At 64.5% G+C, this 18,844-nt stretch overlaps 1 protein-coding gene and 1 long non-coding RNA gene across 10 annotated transcripts in view; one reads left to right on the top strand and one right to left on the bottom strand.

Moving 5' to 3' along the window:
- Positions 1-485: 485 nt before the first annotated feature.
- Positions 486-5,515, bottom strand: LOC115937810 (uncharacterized). Of its 2 annotated transcripts, none has more exons than XR_004073034.2 (2): positions 5,423-5,515; positions 486-1,428 (listed from the first exon to the last, which is right to left on the bottom strand). It is a non-coding gene; the product is annotated as an uncharacterized LOC115937810 (long non-coding RNA). The 2 variants fall into 2 exon arrangements; XR_014149022.1 differs by having other exon boundaries at positions 5,412-5,500.
- LOC115937809 (uncharacterized) overlaps positions 5,265-18,844 on the top strand; it is a 49,579-nt gene continuing 35,999 nt past the window's right edge. For 5 of the 8 annotated variants that reach the window (XR_014149018.1, XR_014149017.1, XR_014149016.1 and 2 more), the window contains exons 1-2: positions 5,585-5,860; positions 7,395-8,305. Coding sequence is in view for 1 of the 8 variants with exons in the window: in XM_081832463.1 (XP_081688589.1) it covers positions 5,355-5,860; positions 18,440-18,560 (627 nt within the window). In the remaining 7 variants the exon portion in view is untranslated. The other 3 variants (XR_004073033.2, XR_014149020.1, XM_081832463.1) reach the window with 3 other exon arrangements.

The raw sequence follows: 18,844 nt of genomic DNA, 5'->3' as shown, positions 1-18,844 counted from the left end.
TACGCACATTTGTTTTGCCATGTGCACACATGCGTGTGTGCGCACATGCATGTGCATGCCTACCTGTGTGCACATGCGTGTGGGCCTGCTGGAGCGCTGAGGCCTGGCCCAGCGCAGGGCCCCTGCGGTCTCTGACACAGGCCTGGCCAGCATGGAGGGGCCAGTCCACTGAGGGGGCTCCTGGAAGCTGGGCAGGCTGTCCTCTGGGCGCCTCACCTCCCTCCAGGGCTGGCTGAGCCCTTCCCAGGCTGCCCCTGCTTCTGACCAGTGCTGACCAGCCCCCCTCCCCAGCCTGGCGGTCCTCCTGACCCGCAGCAGCTGGCCCTGGTCTCCTGGAGGACTGCGTGGGCGTCTCTTGGGGAAAGGCACCTCACGATTGCCCCCAGCTTGCTCGTCCTCGGCGCTGGCTCCATCCTCGTCCAGGCCTGGATGGAAGGATACAGGGGGGTGGGCTTCCTGCGGCCGTGAGAACACATGGCCACACGTTTAGTGGTTAAAAAAACACACGTTTATTCTTTCACGGGAGGGGTGTTGGGAGAGGAGAAGTTGGGGTCACGCCAGTGGCTATGCTCTCCTCCCATTCGGGGACCCAGGGGAGCAGGAACTCAGCCCTCGCCCTACCCAGGGTGTGGGGTCACTGGGGAGATGGGGTGCGGCTGACCCTGGGACCCACGTATCTTTGTTGTGTTTTTGTTGACGGGAAAGTCACCTGACCCAAAACCAGCCCCTTTAAAGTGAACAACTCAGTGGCGTTCAGCACATGCGGCGTTGGGCTGTGACCACCTCTCTCATTCCGGAACTTTCTAACCCCTCCCCACCCCCGAGGAGGCCGGCCTCCGTGAAGGGGCCAGTCTGCATCCCCTCCCGCACCTGAGAAGCCCTCCCTGCGTGGTGTGTTGCGCGGTGTGTTCCGGACGCCTTGTGGGAAGGCATCGCCGCGCCGGGCACCTTGGGCCGGCTTCTCGCGTCTTCTTGCTGCTTCCACGCTGCAGCCCGCGTCAGAGGTCCGGTTCCTGTCTGTGGGCGGGCTTGTCCGTCTGCAGCCCCCATGCGCAGGGGCGCCGTGAGTGTGCGAGTCCTTGTTGGGTTTCTTCGCGCTCCTGCCTGGCGTGGGGTGCTGGGTTTGTGGGTGTCGCTGTGGGAGGAACTGCAGACCACTTTCCACAGCCGCTGTGGCCAAGGCTCGCGCCCGAGGTTCCGATTTCGCCACATCTTCGCCAACACTTGTTATTTTCTGGTTTTAACAGCCGGCCCGGCGGGTGTGAGAGGGCTTCTCGCCGCGGGCTTGGACTGCCCTTCCCTGCTGACGTCTCGTGGGGTCGTTGGCTGTCTGTGGGTCTTCTCGGGGGGACATCAGTGCAAGTCCCCTGCCCATCGTCACGGCGGGTGAGCCGGGCTTGTCTGAACAGAGACTGTGTCGGCTACGGTCTGAAAGTACAACCAAATTTCAAAATAAAACCTAGATTTTGTTTCATTTAAAGATTCGTGGAAGAGTGAAGTGACCAGGAGCCAGGTTTTGCTGTCAGCGCAGCGCTGGGAAGAGGGGCACCGAGGCAGGGGTGAGGGCAGCCCCCACCTCTGACTGTGGCCTGACCCTCCGAGGGCCCTGGCCCTGCCTTGCCCCTGCCCCCTCCAAACAAGACCCATCCACTGCCCCAGCTGTCTTGTGGTCGATCCAACGATTGACCGGTTGACTGAATGATTGACTCACTCATTCATTCCTTCAGTAGATCCTCTGCATGGTGAAGATGGGAAGGTGGGGGATAGAATAGTCCTGTGTGGGGGCCTTTCCTGAACTAACCCCACAGCATCAGCCCCCACCCTCCCGCCCCCCACGGAGGCCTCCACCAGCGCCCACAGGCCACGGCCCCACTTGACAGATGGGGAAGCTGAGGCTCTGAGAGTTGGAGAGCTGCCTCTCCCAGCCCTGTGGCACCCTCCTCCACCCCAAGGGGTCACTTGGCGGGGCCTTCCTGGGGGCTGCACCCCCCTCTCTTCAGGCTGGAAGATGAGGTGGGAGGCACGTGAGGGCTGCCCCCCACCCGGCCCTGGCCTGGCCGGCGCCCCCAGGGATGGCGCTCCAGGAAAAGCTCTCAGTCAGAAGCACTGCTCCCGGGGGCACTCTCGGCTCCATTACTGTCCTCGAGCTTCCAGGAAACCGCCGAGCTCCAGTGACCACTCGGCCCTCCACTCAGCTCAAGGGGCAAGAGGCCCCTCAGCAAGGCCTGCTCCCCACCCCCAGGCTGTCTCCTGGGGACCCCCTCTGGGATCTGCAACAGCCTCTGAGCAGGGAAATCGTTCCTCATGCCCCCCACCCCCCACCCCGCACCAGCCTCCGGCTCCAGCAAGGGCATCTGCTAGGCCCTCCCATTAGGGCGGAGCCCCCCAGCCTCTCCCCTGCAACACCCCCTTCTCGCTCCCAGGAGAAGCACCCTATCCTCCGGGGGTCCACTGCCCTGACTTCCACCTTCTCTGCAGCCGCCTCCGCTCCATCGGCAGAACTGCTGGGCCAGAGTCCCAGTGCCTCTCGCCCCCGCACCGCAGCCCCCAGCCGGCGGCACCCCACCACGGGGGCCCCACCATCGGCTGGCCTGCTGTCGTGCTGGGGCCGCCTCGCTGTCCCTGGCCCTGCCAGGCCTGGGGGCTCCTCTGGGCCCCACAGAAGCCTCCCCTGACCTCTGACCTACACCGCCAGCCAGGCCCCACCCCTCCCTTCCCCCGACTTCTCCTTCTGGAGCTCTTCCCCACGCAGGGGTGTGAGCGCAGCTCCCCTGATTCTGCACCCCTCCTCCCCACGCCCCACATGGCAGCGGCGGCTCGGACGAGGCTACCGACACCGAAATGATCAAATCAAATCCAAGGTTCGGGTCTGCAGTCTCACGAGCCCCGTTTCGAGACCTCAGCTGCCACACGCGCCAGGCGGCCCAGTTGGGGGGGACAGCGCATTTGCACGTGCAGGAGCCTTCCCCCAGCTGGTGCCTGGCCTGACTCCGTGCCCCGGCGGGTGTGAGACTCCTCCCGTGCCCCTGCTGGTGAATGGACGAGGGAGGCAGGCATTCAGGGCCGGATTCGGCCACGCACGCGAAGAGGCATCACATCACCTGCCACCTTTCTGAGGACGCCTGGGACGAGGGCCCGGGTGGGGGCTTGGCCACCTTCCCAGTCTCTACGACATTTGGCGGTCTCCCTGGGGCGGGGTTCCGTCAGCATCCAAGGCCGGGGACACTGGATCTGTCTTGACTGCCCTGGCAAGGGGCTCTGGAGGACGGCAGGGGCCTGGGCAGCAGCCACACAGGCGGCCACTGCCCGGCACTGCCCCCGCCCTGCGACCTCGGGCGAGTCTGCTCCCTCCGAGCTGCTCCTCCTCACGGAGCGGGGATGGTAGGAGGCCCACCTCTTAGTGATGCTTTAAAGATCAACACAACATCCGCACAGAAGCTCCTGGAATACCCGGAAATGCTGGTGTTGCGGATAAATGAACAGAGTGCTCTGTCCTCTGGCTTTGTCCTTGAGGCCTCGGGGACCCCTGAGGACTGGCCACCCAACCAGCCCTTCTCCTGGGAAGAGGCGGCCCTGGGTCCCCACCCTTGTCTGTGAGTGCCGGGCTGCCATTATGAGGGTGATTACCGAGGTGATTTATGACAGGGTCTGCTCCACACTCTCTCCCCCACCCTCACCACCTTGGAGCATCACTAACAAGAGCCTTTCTGGGGGACAGGCCACACGCCCACCGCCTGACTCCGCCCACCTGCAGGCCCAGCCTTGACCTGACCTCCTTGCCCAAGCTCTGGGCGCCCTCCCCTGCCCACCAGCTGCCCACAGAGTGGACAGGGCAGTGCAGACCCTCCCTCGCGGTCAGGGGCCAAGTGTCTGTCTGGTTTCGGGAAAGCACCTGGACCGCCCAGCTTGAAACCTCGCAGGGTCCCCACCTCCCTGGGGTGAACCCAGGACCCTTCAGCTGGGCCAGTGGGCCTGCGAGCAGGGTCCAACTGTCTCCCACTTTGGCCTCCCAGACCCTCAGACCTTCCCAGGAGTGCTGGCCCCGAACGCTGCGGCCCAATCTCCCAGGCCGCACGGCCACCGCTGGCCAGTCATCCCATCCCTCCCCTCCCCTGCGCCCTACGTGGGGATCCCCATGGCACCCCGTATCCCGGGATCCTGCAGCTCTGGATCCTCATGAGGGGATCGGGCACATGGGAGCCTGCTCTGAGGGGCATAGACAGCCCTTCCCCACACCTGCAGCTGGGCCGGGCCTTCGAGGCACGGGAGGAGGGGAGGTTCATGAAATGGCTTTCTGGAACAATAGGGCATCTTGCTGCTTACACTCTAGTGGCTGGGACTCCACGGACAGTGAGGCCGGCGGTGCCCCTGCCTCCCCGTGTGGGGCCTGCACCCCTACCATTGCGGTGCCCCGTCCTGCGTCCTGGGGGCTCCCACGCGGCTCACACAGTGGTGGGGGACGTCGGCCTCCACGTCCAGGCCCCGTGAGGACAGGCCCCTGCAGGCCGTGCCCAGCACATATCCATGACATCATTGCGGCGTGACCCCAGGCTGGGGGCGCTCGGAGAGCGTAGCCAGTGTGAGGACCAGGGTCTCCCGCTCACGCATGCCCCCTGGTTGCAGGCCTGGGGGAGACTGTGGCAAGCCTGGTGGCCTGGCTTGCTGTCCAAGGTGACCTGTGGTCCTCATTTCTCAGAGCTGGCTTGGGAGCCTCCGGAAACCCCGGTGGCTCTGTCGTCACCTCGTCTGGGCCCCCATTCTGGGCAGAAGGGCACCGAGTGGGGTCCTAGGTGGCCTGGGTGGGGCCCAGTCCCTGGAGGCCAAGAGCAGGGAGGAGGTGGCAGGCCTCCCCGCCCAGCCCGAGCCCTGGGCGCTGCCTGGGTCTCCCCAGGGCACCCCTAGGAACAGGCTGTGTGTCCTGGGAGGGCTGCCGAGGCTCCTCTGTACTGGGCTGTGCTAAAAATAGCAGGGGGGATGGCAGGGCAGGGACAGCCGGTGGGAGGCCCATGGGGAGGGGCCGGAGGGGGCCGCGGGGAGCCGCTCAGGCCCAGGACCGGCCGTCAATGGCGCTGGCGCTCCCACCCTGTTCCCGGTGGCCGGCCAGCCGAGGCCCAGCTGACACGCTATTTTTTCCCCTGCTTGACTAAATATGGTCAGGGAGCACAGCCCGAGGGGGCCACTTGGCCGGGGCCGCGTGTTTGGGATGCTTGGCCGGGTATATAAGGACTGCAAAGGTGAGGCCGGCTCCTGACCCGAGGGGGGCCCCCACGCCCGCTCCGGCCCCTCGGGTCAGCCCTCCCCTCCCTTCCCCTCCCCTCCCCCGCCCGCGCGTGTCTCGGCGATGGGCCGTGTGCATGTGTGAGCCCGCACCCCCGCAGGACCGTCCCCTTTTGTTCCGCCCTGACCTCTACCTTGCACTGACCCGGCTGGGGGTGCGGGAGCGTCTGCAGGCACAGCCCAGAGCAGGGAGGGGCTCAAGGTGCACGGCTCGAGGTGGTTCCTCGGTAACTCTGCATCGCCTCTGGTCCCTCCCTCCCTCCCCCTCTCCCTCCCTCTCTCCTCTCAAGATCTCCCTTCCTGCTAAGTCTGCACTGCTGCGGGAGGGCTGGGGGAAGGGCAGGGTGCGGAGGGGGTGCGCGGTGTCTTCTTTCTCTTCGCCTGCCCCCCACCCCCAAGTGCGGACGCGTCGGGAGCTCTGGCCTCCCCCACCCCTGCATTCGCGATTGGCTCCGGGAGAAGGTGGATGGTGCTGGTGCAGCTGCAGCATCTCCCTGGGAGCCACGCGGGCGCATCGTACCGGGAGCCGCGACCCTGCGCCCGCTGCTGCTGCTGCCACCAGCCCGGCCGGAGGGGCTCCGCGGTGAGTCCTGCTCAGCCTGCCCGGACGGCCCCACAAACTTGCCGGCCGCAGCGGCGGGGGTGTGCCTGCTGGTGGGTGGGAGCCGTGGCGCCGGCCGCGTGGCTCCAGCGGGGGTGCTTTGGAGTTTTCTCGCGGCTCGTGGCTCCGTCCGCATTTGGAAAACTGCAGAGCCAGCAGCCAGCAGGCCGGAGGGCGCGTCCAACCGGGATGCACGAACTTTGACATGCGGGCATTTTGCAAGGAAGCGGCTGCCTCCAGATGCCCGGGGTGGATGGGGGGTCCTGGTGCTGGGGTGGGGGCCATGGGGGCTGGGGGAGGGCGCCGTTAACCTGCCCCAGGGCACAAAGCGCTGCGCTGGGAGTGTGGTTAAACTTACCTTGGAACTTGCAGCATTAACCGTGGCGATGCTGGGGCAGGGGGTCCCAAGCCGGCACTGTGTGGCTGCCCCAGGTCTGTCCCGGGTCGGGACTCTGGACTTTTGTAGTTCTCGAGGTCCCCCGCCGGGGTCGGGAGGGTCCCTGTGCTCGGTGCGCACCACGGGGCTGGGCGGGGACTGGGGGGGGCTCGGTGGGGGATGGGGTGGGGGGTGGGGAGCAGCCGGGGCGTCTCTTGGAGGGAGCATGACCTCCACACAGCCGGGGGCTGGGGGGGTCATAAGTGGAGAGCGCTCGGTGAGTGGGGGCACAGTGCCAGCTTGCTGCCACCCCCCACCCCCATGGGGTCCCTTGGAGGCGGCTGCTCTTGACCTGCCAGGACGGAAAACTGTTTGAAAAGTAGCCGGCGTTCCTGCTTGTGTGGGGCAGAGGCTCCCAGGGCTCTGGCTGGACCTGGGCTGCCCCTCCTGCCCTTTGCAGCCCCCGACCTTCCCCTGAGCTCCAGACTCGGCCTGTGTGAAGGCTGGGGTGGGGGAGTGGGGAGGGTCCCAGGCCTGAGCAGGGCCTCTGAGGCCTCATTTGTCAGAAGGGGGCAGGGAGATTTAGGTGCCAGACTCCCGTTCTCATGTGAGGGTCTCTAGCGGGCACATTCCAGGGGCGCAGGGGGACGTGGGGGGCATCCCGGTTGCCCTTTTTATTCCGGCTACCTGAAGATGATAAATAACGGCAGCCACACGAAAATGGGACATCGCTCTTCAGGATCTCTCTGCAGAGTGGCTCATTCCTTTTGGTGGGGTGCTTCTTGGAGCCCAGATCACACATCCCCACAGAAAACTCTAGCCCGGCCGCGCTGGGTGCTGTAGCCCCAGCCCAGGGATTTGAGAAATTGCACGCTCTAGGCTCTGCGGAGACATGGCCCTGCCCTGGGGTGGCAGCGTCCGGACACCCCTCCGGGCCGGTCTGTGCAGGACAGGTGGGCTGCCCGGTGGGAGGGGCGCGCAGGGTCGCCCTAGGCCTTGTCTTGCTGATGGAACTGGAAGTGTGCTCAGGCCCAGGGCCTTGTGCAGCCATAGCAGGACCCTGGGCCCGGGTTCTCTGTGTCTGTGCCCAGCCCGGCTGCTGACCCCAGCAAGCGTGTCCCCTGCTGTCTCCCTCTGCAGGCACCCAGCAACGCATGAGGCCCTTCTTCAGCATCCCACCGCTCAGCCGCGGGCCTCACCCTGGCCATGGCGAGACCTCTGCCCGTGCGCTCCTGATGCCCCTGGGCCCAGGCTGGGGGTGGTGGGCCCTCCAATGGCGGGCACCTGTCCCGGAGGCCACACTGCTCCCTGTCAGACTCTCCGTGGTTCCGACTCCCGGATTCGGGGTGGCCGGAGAAGTTGGTGGGGAAGAGGGGCTTCTTCTCCATCACAGGCAAATTCTGAAATGCAGTGAAAAACAGTATCGCTATAATTAAGTGTTCCAAAGCGCTTAGCTTGCCACTTGCTAAGTTTACTTAACCCTCTTTAACGGGTTCATTAGAAGCCGGTGAGCACCGGGAAATTCATCAACAGGAAGGCGGCCCCTGCGTTTGCCTGTAAATTGGTATTGATCAGTCTGGGTGGAGGCCGGGTGGAGGCCGGGTGGAGGCCGGGTGGAGGCCGGGCGTGGGCCACAGAGAGCCAGGTGTGCCTGGGCCGCGTCGCTGGCCGGGTGGCAGTGCTCGGTGGAGCCGCCCGCTGGTGCGAGCATCTTTTCAGGCGGCCACGGCAGAGGTGGCAACATGTCAGGGGTGCAGAGGGGAGGGAGAGGGCGAAGCAGGGAGGGAGAGAGCCGGAGGGGGAGGAGGTGGCCGGAGAGGGGAAGAAGGAGCTGGCTCTAGTCCCCCACCCAGCCAGGCCCAAGAGCAGAAGGGGCTGGTGGAGGCAAGGACCACCTCCCAGTCGCTCCCAGCCACCCTCTGGAGATGCAGCATCCACCTGTCACACGTGTCTTCAAAGACAGAGGCATGACTGAGCCCTGCCCGCGAGGGCTCTGGTTCCTGGGAGGCAGAACCACCAGGGACCTGCCCAGGAAGCTGCCAGCTGCCCAGGTAAGGCCTGTCCGCTGCTTGGGTCTCCTGGCGCACCCATCTGGGCTTATGGCGTGTGGTGCTGGGCTCCCCGTGGGCTCTGGCCACCCTGCCCCCCATCACTCATGGTGGGCTCCTTCTGAGCTGCGGTGCCTTCGCTCCGGCCTCCCTGTGCACTTGGCTGGGACAAGGTGCCCAGATGGAGAGGGAGGGTGCTGGCTGAGGCTCGGCACGTCTCTGAGAGGAAACGGCACATCTTTCTCCGGGGTGAGGGTGGGAGGTGGCAGCCTGGGTCCTTGCTTTTCTTGTTCCACTGACGCAAAACCAGATAACTGTGGGGCGAGTGAAGGGATTCTTGAGACGGTGGAGCGGGCTGTCTGCTTCTGCCCTTCCTAACGGTGTGTGCGTGCGCTTGGGAGCACAGAGAGCGGGATGGAGTGGGCACAGAGGCCAGGCTCGCTGGGCAGAGCTGGAGGGCACGGCGTGCCGGCCCCACGCACACAGAGGGCTCCAGGGTGTGCATCCAGGCAGAAGCCCCACGGCCTTGGTGGGTCCCCTTCCCCAAGCCTGCGTAGCCATCCAGACTGAACTACCCGCTTGGGGAACATACTTCTTTATATGCCCATATGGACCTGCGGAGCTATGGAATGTAAAGAAGTATGTATTTCAGGTGGGGAACTCTCACCCGCAGGGTCGCCCGGCGGAGAGACAGACAGTCAGCCAGCCGGGCAGGCAGCTGTGGCTGGGGCGAGGGCCTCTGTGGCAGGCTGCCGGGGCATCAGTGGACGGCCCTGTCCCCTACCGGCATTGTTCTGTCACTTTGCCTGTGTCAGCAGGTGGAGGCGTTCGTCAGACATTAAATATTCAACGTGCTGACTGCGGCAGAGGGAAGGTGGCCCCGTGGCAGGCGTGGGGTCCAGCGCAGGGGCTGGGGGGGCCAGGGCGGGGGGCCTGGGCTTGGGAACGTAGGGTGCCCGTGGCTCGGGGGCCTCACTTCCAGACACCCTCAAAGGGGTCATTCGCCAGTAGAAAGGGTTGTTTGTGCAGCAGGGGCAGAAAGCTGCTCCCAGGCACAAGGAAATCTGCGTGTCCCCAAAGGGTCAGGGAGCCAGGCCAGGCAAGGAAAGGAAAGAGGGAAGGGGCTCCTGCAGCCACGTAGGGATGCCCCTCAGGGGAAACACACCTCCCTGGCTCCCAGGGGCTGCACTGTGAGGCAGAGGTGAGGGTGCCATGCGGTTCAGCCTCTTAGGGTCAGGCCCAGGGCAGCAGCGGGGTCAGAGATACCTGCAGCCCCAGGCCCCCACTCCTGCCTCTGAGACACCCGAGCCCCGGACCCCAAGGGCACCCTGACAGAGACCATGGGGGCTGAGTGTGGCCGGCCCTGAGTCCGCCTCCCCACCTGGTCCTGCCCCCCACCCCCACACCAGCCCGAGCCCCACGCTGCTCTTTGCCGTGTTTGCTGTGAAGGCTGGCGAGGTCTCCCTGGCCTGCTTAGTGTGACAGCCGCGGGTAGGAGCCCGGAGCCCTGCTGCCTGCTCTGCCCCCGTCCAGGTCCTGGCTGGGAGCAGAGGCAGGGCTGGGGTCCCGTGGGCCCCACGGCGGGACCGTGATGGCCAGGAGATGAAGACAGATGCTCTATCTGGTCTCCACTGTGCTGGTCCTTCTCCAGTGAGGCAGAGGGCGGAAGGGCTGGGCTGCTGTGGGAGGGCACCTGGGCCGGTTTCTGGCCCTCGATGTGGGGTGAGGCCAGTGTGTCTGCCCAGGGCACGTCCGCCTCAGGCTCAGGGCTATTTTTCCAATGCATGTGTCATCTCTGCTTTTCTGGGCGTCCTTGGCATTGCTGGCCTGGGCCATGGCAGGTGCCCCAGCCCCTCCCACACCCTGACCTTTGGCAGGAAGGCGGCTCTCGTGTTGGGGGTGGGACAGGGATGGGCGGGCAAGCAGGCCGCCTCCTCCAGCTGCTGGAAGCACTGGGTCTGGGGGCAGACAGGATCCCTGAGCCACTGAGGTCCCGCCCAGGAGCCTGGGGACAGGCAGACACAGGCAGTTCCAAGCTCGCCCGTGGCTCCCAGCTCCCAGGGGGTTGACTGTAGTTGAGGGCCGCTCCAACGGCACCCATAGCTGGGAGGTAGGATTGTCCTTGGGCACTGCCTTCCTTCCGGCCACTGGGCCCAGAGGGGAACGTGTCCAGCGTCCCCGGGAAGGTCATCTTTGCCCGATGCTTCCAGCTCCGGCCACAGCGGGGGAAGTAGCAGAGCACATGGCCACCAGGGCTGGCCGCAGACATGCGGCTCTTCCCCCAGATGCATCCCAATGTGCATTATGGCTTTACTGCAGGATGTGGTGTTTAAATAAAAGCATTAGTGTTTGGGAATTAGGTTTGACTGAGCAGTAAAGCTAGGGAGTTCGCAGGGAGAGAGCTGTAAATTGCCACCCGTCTCTTGATTGGCCAAAATAAGAACGGGCAGCACTTGGACGCCTCCCCGTGGGAGCCCCGGGGGCGGCTGGAATTTTCTGTCCATGAAGCTACTGCTCTTGGCTCCGGGGGGAGCCGGAGAGGGAACCCAGAGCAGGCGTGGCTTCTGCGTTGGGTCGTTGGGTCTTTCTGTGGGGAAAGGAGAGACCGGCAGGACCGTGTGGTGCTCTCCCAGAGGGCCTTCCCTGGAGGGCCTGCCACCCAGAGAGCCTGCCATGGGGGCTCCGGGACTCTTTCAGAGGAAGCGGGGTCTGGGGTGTGCCTGGGGGGGTCAAAGCCCCACCCTCGTAGGACTTGCTCGCCAACTTGGGGACCCAGGTGCTTTTGTGAGGCTGTGGGGAGACTTTGAGGCTGGGAGGGGAGGCCGGTGCCCCTTTCTCTGAGCTCTTGGAGCAGGGACGCCCCCGGGTTTCCCGGAGCACTTGGAAAACCTTTGCAGTCCGACGGCAGGCCCAGGTTCTGCAGGTGCAAATGGTAGCTCTGAGGACCGTGGCGCTCCTAATTTCAGCGCGTCAAAGTGGCTCCACTCCTGCGGGCGACGGCTCACAAAATCCAGGCACACTGCGCGCCAGGGGGTCGGGAGGGCGGGGGCGGCCCCGTCGTGCCAGGTGCGTGTGTCTGCGTAGGCCACAAACTCTCTTCGGTGTCTGCAGCCAGGTGGCATCTGCTTCCAAAGAGGGTGTGCTTGTTTCTCTGGTTGGACGGCGCACTCACCACAGGCAAGAAAGCATTTTCCTGCACAAGGTTTTCAAAGGGGGGGCGGCCCTGCTGAAAGCATCTGTGGGGGGCATTAGGAATGTCTCGGAAAACCCTAGCTCATGTGGGAAAGGCTGGACCGAGGAGCAACTGCATGATCAGGCTGACCAGCAGGATGATGTTTTAGGTGCCGCAGCCTGTCAATCAAACTGAACAGTGCTTGACTTGCAGATCCCCATCCCCATCCCCCCCGCCCCGGCCTAAATGAGCACGGGGAGGACCTGAGCAATCCTTAGGGCCAGGCATAGCCCAGAAAGATGGAGCCTGGAGGGGTTTGCAGGACAGAAGGTGGACGGGTTGGGGGCGGGGCCAGCGGGAGGGGCGTGGCCAGAGGGGGCGGGGCCAGCGCGATTGCATTAATTGTGCCACCTTAGCATAAAGGGTAACGGCTGGGCGTCCGTCAGAGCAGCTTGTGCTGACTCAGCCTTGCTGGCTGGCCGCACGTCCCATTGCAGAGGGCCTCCGCTCACGGCTTCACTCCCTGCCTTTGACGCCCACTGCTCTTTAGGGTGTCCAGGCCTGGGGTCAGTGCTGCTGGGACAGGGGGCTCGGGGACGAGAGCGCGGGGCTTTCTGGGGCACCCTGGCCTCGCCCGCTGCCCTTGGCCCACCAGCAGCCAGCCTGGGATGGGAAGAGGGTGGTGTGACTCTCGGGAAGAGAAGGGGTCCCAGGCACAGTGTGAGTGGCCCCCAGGAGCTCCCATGGTCTGCTCCCGCCTGCATCCGGCTGCGGGACTCTCTCAACGGGCCCTGCAAGGCCCAGCACCTGGCTGGCCGGAGCTTGGGGCCACTCCTGGGCTGCACTCCTGGGTCCCGCGTGGGGACGGCCTACACTGCTGGCTCCGACCAGGGAAGGCCTGCCCGCCCTGCGGCGGGGGGCTGCCGCAGCCGAGGTGGTGGCTGAGCGGGGCATGCTGCGCATCTCAAGGGCAGGGCCGGGAGGGCCATCTGTGACAGCCTAGCGGCTGCTCCTTAAGTGCAGAAACCCGGGGTGATGGGTCCTGCACAGGGGCAGGGCGTGGGTGCCTGCTCTCTGGCGCATGCCATCCGCCTCGGTTTTCAGAGGCCCAGGTCTGCTTCCTGTGCTGGGGCGGGGGGTCCGATGGGGCGTATGTGACGGGCCAGGGCCACCTGGCACAGAGGCCCCTCCCCGGCCCCCGGGGTCCGGCCCAGGAAAGAAGGCCCCACTGCCCCAGTGCTGGCTGGCAAGGTCACTGGCTTTTCCCCACCCAGGGGAGCGGACCCCCAAAGGGTCTGCTGGTGGAGAGTCTGGGGTCACTCCCCTGGGATCACACGTCCAGCTCGGGGCATAGAGGACAGCGCAGGACAGGAGGTTCTGGGACTAGAGTATTTTTAACAGCAGGGGGGAAGGCAGCTGTCCGGGAACCTGTCACGGGGGACGGGGGAGGACGGACTCGGTGGGGATGGTTGGAGGTTGAAGGACACCCAGGACAGACGCCCTGTTTTGGGTCCTTGTCCCCCTGGCAGGCCTGCCTGCCGTCCGTCATGCCCACATATGGCGCCCGGGCTGTGTGTCTCTGCGGCTGCCCGCCCGCCTTGGCTGGTATAAATAGTGTACATTCTCAGCTGTCCTGCTGGAGAGGCTGAACTCAGATGACTCGGGGCCGGGGGAGGCCCAGGGTGGCCTCCCCGCACCCCGGCCACCACCCCGGTGCCCAGGAGCGGCCGCAGGGGCAGCGGGCACAGGCTGGGCGGGGCTCGGAGCCCTGTCCCCTCCTCACCCACCCCCTTCATGGGTGCCAAGGCCAGGCGGGACCCGGAGACCTCCTGTGGTCCATTTCCAAGGGCACGGAGGACCTTCGTTCGCCCACCGAAAGGGTGAGGAGGGCCAGGACCCCGACCCCGGGCTGGGGGCTGTGTGTGGGAGGGCAGGGCTCTGCCTGGCCTGGCTTCCGCGGGCTCGGCCCTGCAGGATGGACGCGGTCGCTGGGGCTCCCTCCTAACCTCCTTGTCTGTCCCTGGCTGTCACCTCCTGCGCCGCACACACACAGCTGCATGCCCCAAGGCCCGGAGCTTGTAGGCCAGCAGCTTCCCAGGGGATCTTGCCTTCCCTCCATCTTTAACCCAAGAAGCGGGTCTCTAAGGGTGGAGTTTCAAACCGCTCTGCAGCCAGTGGAGCAGATGACCTTGAGCGAGGGAATAAAAGCACCTGCCCAATACCCCTCAAAGCACGAGGTGCCCCTCCCGGCCTGGACGCAGGTGGCTATGCGTCCCACGTCTCCGCGTGCTGGAAGACCTCGCCAAGCTGGCAGAATTTAGGGACAGATAGGCACAGTCTGTGGGAGTGTCGTCCTCTTGCTCACTTACCGGCCCCAGCCGTGCCTGTCTTCCCTGCGCTCTGTGCTCTGGCGGTTGCCGGGATCCATCTCTGCAGGTGGAGGGGGTGCCACGAGGGCTCCACGGAGGGGCCATGGTGCCGAGTGGCTCGCACTTATCTCGGAGCACACTGGCCGTGAATTCGCTCCCGAGCTGCACCCTTCCCTGACCTCAGAGCTCTCTGATCTGGTTCTTAGCCAGGAAGCTTGCTTTCCTGAAATTATACCAGCGTTTACCCCGGCCCTATCTGTGAGATAATAAGACACAGAAATCCATCTCACCATTTCTGCAAAGAACAGCAAAACAATCGTGCGTCCCCCTCTTGCCCTGCCTCCCCCCTTGCCCTGTCCCCCTGCTCTTCGCGTCTATTTGAGGAGAAATTTATCTCTAGGAGGGGCCCCATCAATTTGCCCTGCTCTTTTGCTGACAAGTTTATTAAAAACCCGGGCAACTCCGTATTAAACTTTTATCAGTGTTGAGAAATAATACATATTTTTTTTTAGTAGACAGAAAAGTTATGGAACTGGGCTGAGCAGGTCTTGGTTGGCATCCGGCTGGGTCAGTCGGTAAGAATGAGAAATGTTTGGGGGTGGGGTTTCCTTTTGCGTCTCTTAGCTGTGGGTCTCTCTGGAGACTCCTCTGTGGGGACCCAGCAGCCCGAACGGAAGCCGTGGAAAGGCTCCTTCGGCACGGTCCTGGCTGGGGCTGCTCACGCTCCTGGGGCTAACTGTAGTTCTTTGCTAGTTATTTTAATAATTAACCAAAATCTGGAATTAAAAATTAATTTAGTGGCGAATCTGAGTGCTAATAGGTAACGTTGCTGCTGGAGAAATATTAGGTTACTGATTCTTAAATTTTAAAAGCTTCATAGTAAAAAACACAAGAGGCATCCAGATAGGAGTCGTTGATACCCTCTGGGGCGGGTGGGAGTGCAGGGCTCTGTCTTGGCTGCGAGCTGCCCCCCTGGGTGGGATGCCGCTGCCGTGGTCCTGGGTGCCCCGTCTCCGTGATGACTGGTGGGGAGCAGCTTCCTGTCCGCCCTGCTCCTGGCCTCCGGGGGCAGCGTCTCCAGCTGCACGTGTGTCTCTGCTGGTGGTTGTCCTTGAACAGAGGCTGGAGGTTGGTGCCACCTCGCCCAGGGTGCAGGCCATCACCCTTCTTCTGGGGGAGTCCGGTGGGCTTTGCCCTCAGTGAGTGCCGTGTCCTGGGGTGCTGGGCCCGTCTGAGCTGGGAAAGTCGTGACAGAGGTGAAGGGGCACAGGATGGCAACAACTATGGACTGTGTGTGGCTGGCACTCCCACGTGGGGAAACTGAGGCTCAGAGAGACTGAGGAAGCCCCCTAAGTGCCCCCAAATGGTGGCTCAGACCTAGGGACAGCTTAGGGTGCAGGGGCAGCCTGGTACGGCCCAGGTCGCCTAGAGAGCTTCAGCGGCTCACTCTGCCCTCACTCTGAGTCTAGGGCCTGTATCAAACGCAGGGAGGCTTCCTGGAAGAAGTGCCGGCTGCTGCTCGGGCCCGGGGAGCATTTGGGGGCAGCGCAGTGCTCCTACAGCCCTCTGGCCCTGGTGTTGCTGGCACCACTGCCCCACTGGGGACCTCTCCGGGCAAGGCTAGCCGCGAGTGTGGGCGAACGCACCGAGCCTTCGCCTACGTCGTGGTTTGCTCCAATTAGAACTAACTGGACATATTCGCTCATCGCGTCTAATTTTGTACCGATTGTAACAGGGCTGCTGGAGTCTTCCGCAGTGTTTCCCCACATCTAGCATCCATCGCGGCTTCAAAATGCTGAGTGTACTTCCCTGTACAGGACGATGCCATCAGCAGATGTTTTAAAACCTATTTAATTGCGTGGTTCATAAAATGCACAAACTGTGTTAGCTGTGGCCTGGCTCTGTCTCACCCTCGTGGAAAGACAGGCCCGGGGCCCGGGGAGAGGGTCCTGAGGAAGCCACTGCCTGCCAGGCCGGCCAACAGTAAATTCACCAGGGACTCAGGGCCCGTCTCTCTGCCAGGCCCTGCAGCCTGCGACGCAGTCCCTGCCCTGGGCAAGCTCACCTTCTGGCGGGAGGCATCGGGTGTGTAAAGGCAGACCTGGTGACGCATTTGCAAGTCATGGTGAAGTCTTGGCCCCGGCCTTGGCCGCTTCTCCGCTGTCCTCTGGGTCCAGCCCCTTGGCACTCCCTGCTGGCCTGGGGTCAGAGGCCCCCAGGGCAGGGGCGGTGAGAGGGGCTGCTGGGGTTCCGGAGACCGCTGGGTGGAGGTGAGTGGCAGGGGCTGAGCCAGGCTAGGGGCTCCTGGGTGGGCGGGTTTGAGAGGCACCTAGGCTGAGCCATGGGCTAGCTGCTCAGGAGGCTTTGGGGCTCGTGGGGAAGCCGGGAGCCTCCAATGGAGGCTGAGACCCCAGGATGCCCAGGGTGGGGGAATGCAGAAAATCTGCCAAATTGAGTTAAAACAGTCACCAGGCAACTGAGTCAGAGACACAGGGACTGCTCACGCTGGGACCGTGCTGCAGACGCAGACCCCGAAAGCCCCTCAGACCTGTAGTCATGTGTGCTAGTCACTCGCTCAACAAAGAGTTGCCTGAACATTCCCCAGACAAGGCCACGTGGGGGCGCGGGAGTGGGCGGCCGGACCTCCACACTCCGGGGAGGACGGCCACGGGGAGGCGTCCCGAGCCCAGTGCCCTCCGCACCGGGACGACGGGATGGCAGCACCTGGCGTGTGGGGCTTCGATTCGCGCACGCCAGGACAAGCTGGCCAAGGCCGCCCGGCCACGCTGCTGGCTTCTGGGGCCGAAGCGCCCAGCTGCTCACAGACAAGAAGGGAAAGCTCCACCTCGAGCCCCCGCTGGGCGCTCTGGGCCGAGCTGGGGGTGGACTGACGGCTGGGGGCTGTGCTGGGACGGCCCCCCGCGGGGCAGTAGGGATGTCCGTGTGGAAGCACAGGTCTGTTATTTTAGGGCAATTCCTCCAGACTTAGAGACCCAGGGGCAGACTTCCAAGAGCCGTGAGGGGGTCAAAGGGCAGAGGCGGCACGGTTGGGAGGGCTGGGCTGCCCACTGGGTTGAGGCGTGTGCTTGGACTTGGGAATGACAGATCCCAGAGTGATGGTGTCCGCCCGTGGCAGCGGCCGCTTCATCAAGATTGTCCACAGCGGGCTGAGTGCCGGCCCAGTCGCTCCATCTGCACCGTCTTCTCTGGAGGGCAGGGGAAGGGCGGGCTCTGGGAATCCTTGGGGTGCCCCCTCCCCATGCTCTGGAGCCAAAAGGCAAGGGTGTTTGCAGAGCTGGGATCTGGCCAGCTCCCCGTCCTCCAGGGCCATCAGGGGCCAGGGCCATCCGTGGGTCATGGGATGAGAGGCTGGAAGGGTCGGGGCGCCCTTGGGCTCCTGGTGAACTTTGGGGGCTGGTCTGGAGGTGAAAGGCCAGGGCTGTTCGCAGAGGAAGGACCCCGTGGCACTGACTCGTTCATGTCTTGGAGGAAGGGTGTGGTGGCAGGGGTGGTGGGGGCCGAGGTCTTGGGGTCTTTGGGCTCTGATGCACCCGGAGAGGTCGTGGGGGGTGGGTTCGCCCCTGCAGTCCAGCCCGGCCGGCTGAGCGTCTGCCCTGCAGCATCAGGAGGGCAGGGCAGAGAGAGCAGGGCCTGAAGGAGGCAGTCACCCCTCGCTGTCAGGCCGGCCTGTGCTCGGAGGGAAGTCCACACACCCAGGACGCCATGTCCCTGGCACCGCCGAAGCTGCTGTCCCCCCTTGTCATTGATGCTGATGAATCGGGTGCTGGCAGGAAAACCAATTTTCTAAAAAGGAACTTGCTCTGTCAGAGTCACTGAGGGTGATGAGGCCTGTGCGGGCTTGGCTTTCCGGCACTGTCCTTACGTGGACTGCAGGCCTGCTCCCGGGAGCCGAGGGGATGATCCCTGCAGCCCCGACAGGCCGCACGGTTGGGGTCAGCTGTGTAGGGCTCCCTGTCCTTCTTCACCTGCCACAGCCGCACGAGGGGGACTTCCCTGGAGAATTCCAGCCGCCCTGCAGAGCCCTCGCAGCGTCCCAGCCCACCCACCGCTCCTGGGCCAGGCTCACGGTTAACTCCAGGCCTGTCCTGCCTCAGCTGCAGCTGTGGGAGCGTGATCCGGGCAGGGGCAGGGGTCTCTGTCCATGGGCTGTTAGCCCCCTGAGGGCAGGGCTCTGGTGGCCTCGGCTGTGCCCCAGGACTGAGACCAGTGGCAGGTGCCACGGTGCCTGAGAAACCGTGAGAGGCAGGGGCACCCTTGCCAGGGGATGGAGCCCCCGTGCCCAGGGCCTCCCCAAGTGTGCGTGTGTGCATGCGTGTGTGTGAGCCCGTGTGTCTACTGTGGGGCCCCCACCCCACCCTGGCCCTTCCCTCTCATGTTCAGTCCCTGCAGGGCATCAGGGTCCCTCAGCCATGGCGGGCCCTGCAGGGGAGGTGGGGGCAGAGCCGGGGCTCCCCACCGCGTCCGGACATCACATCCACGCCGCTGCTTCCATGGATCCTGGAGCCAAATGCTTTGCTAAAGCTGGTAAAATGGAACCAAATCAACTGTTCAATGGATTTGGTCCCCTTCAACCAGCTGTAGCTGTGCATTGATCGCGCCGTCAGCCAGGCTGGAGGCCACGGCGGCCACGCGGAGGCCACAGCGGAGGCCACGGCGGCGGCCACATGGAGGCCCAGCGCGGTCTGGTCAGCTCCAAGTAAGCGAAGCCCCTGCCCCACCCGGGCCCCTGACCGGCTGACCCCACCTGAGGCCGGGACCCAGAGGCCCGCCTGCCCTCCTCCGAGTGTGGGCTCCTCCGAGGTGCCCTCCCTGGGGCCGCAGAGCTCCGGCGGCCCGCGCCCCCCAGCCCTCGCAGCGGACTGTGAAAACACACGTTCGCTTCCACGCCAGAGTGTGGCTGGGAAGTGCATCCTGGAGCCCGTGCAAGCCGGGGTCTGGGGCTGCAGCCCGCATCCTGCCTGCTCCCAACAAGGCAGACCC

This window comes from Leptonychotes weddellii, chromosome 10, assembly GCF_054177405.1.
Source record: "Leptonychotes weddellii isolate Sample4059 chromosome 10, ASM5417740v2, whole genome shotgun sequence".
In the NCBI taxonomy this organism is placed as follows: domain Eukaryota; kingdom Metazoa; phylum Chordata; class Mammalia; order Carnivora; family Phocidae; genus Leptonychotes; species Leptonychotes weddellii.
The sequence above is the reverse complement of the archived record's forward strand: the minus strand, read 5'-3'. Positions and strand labels throughout refer to the sequence as shown.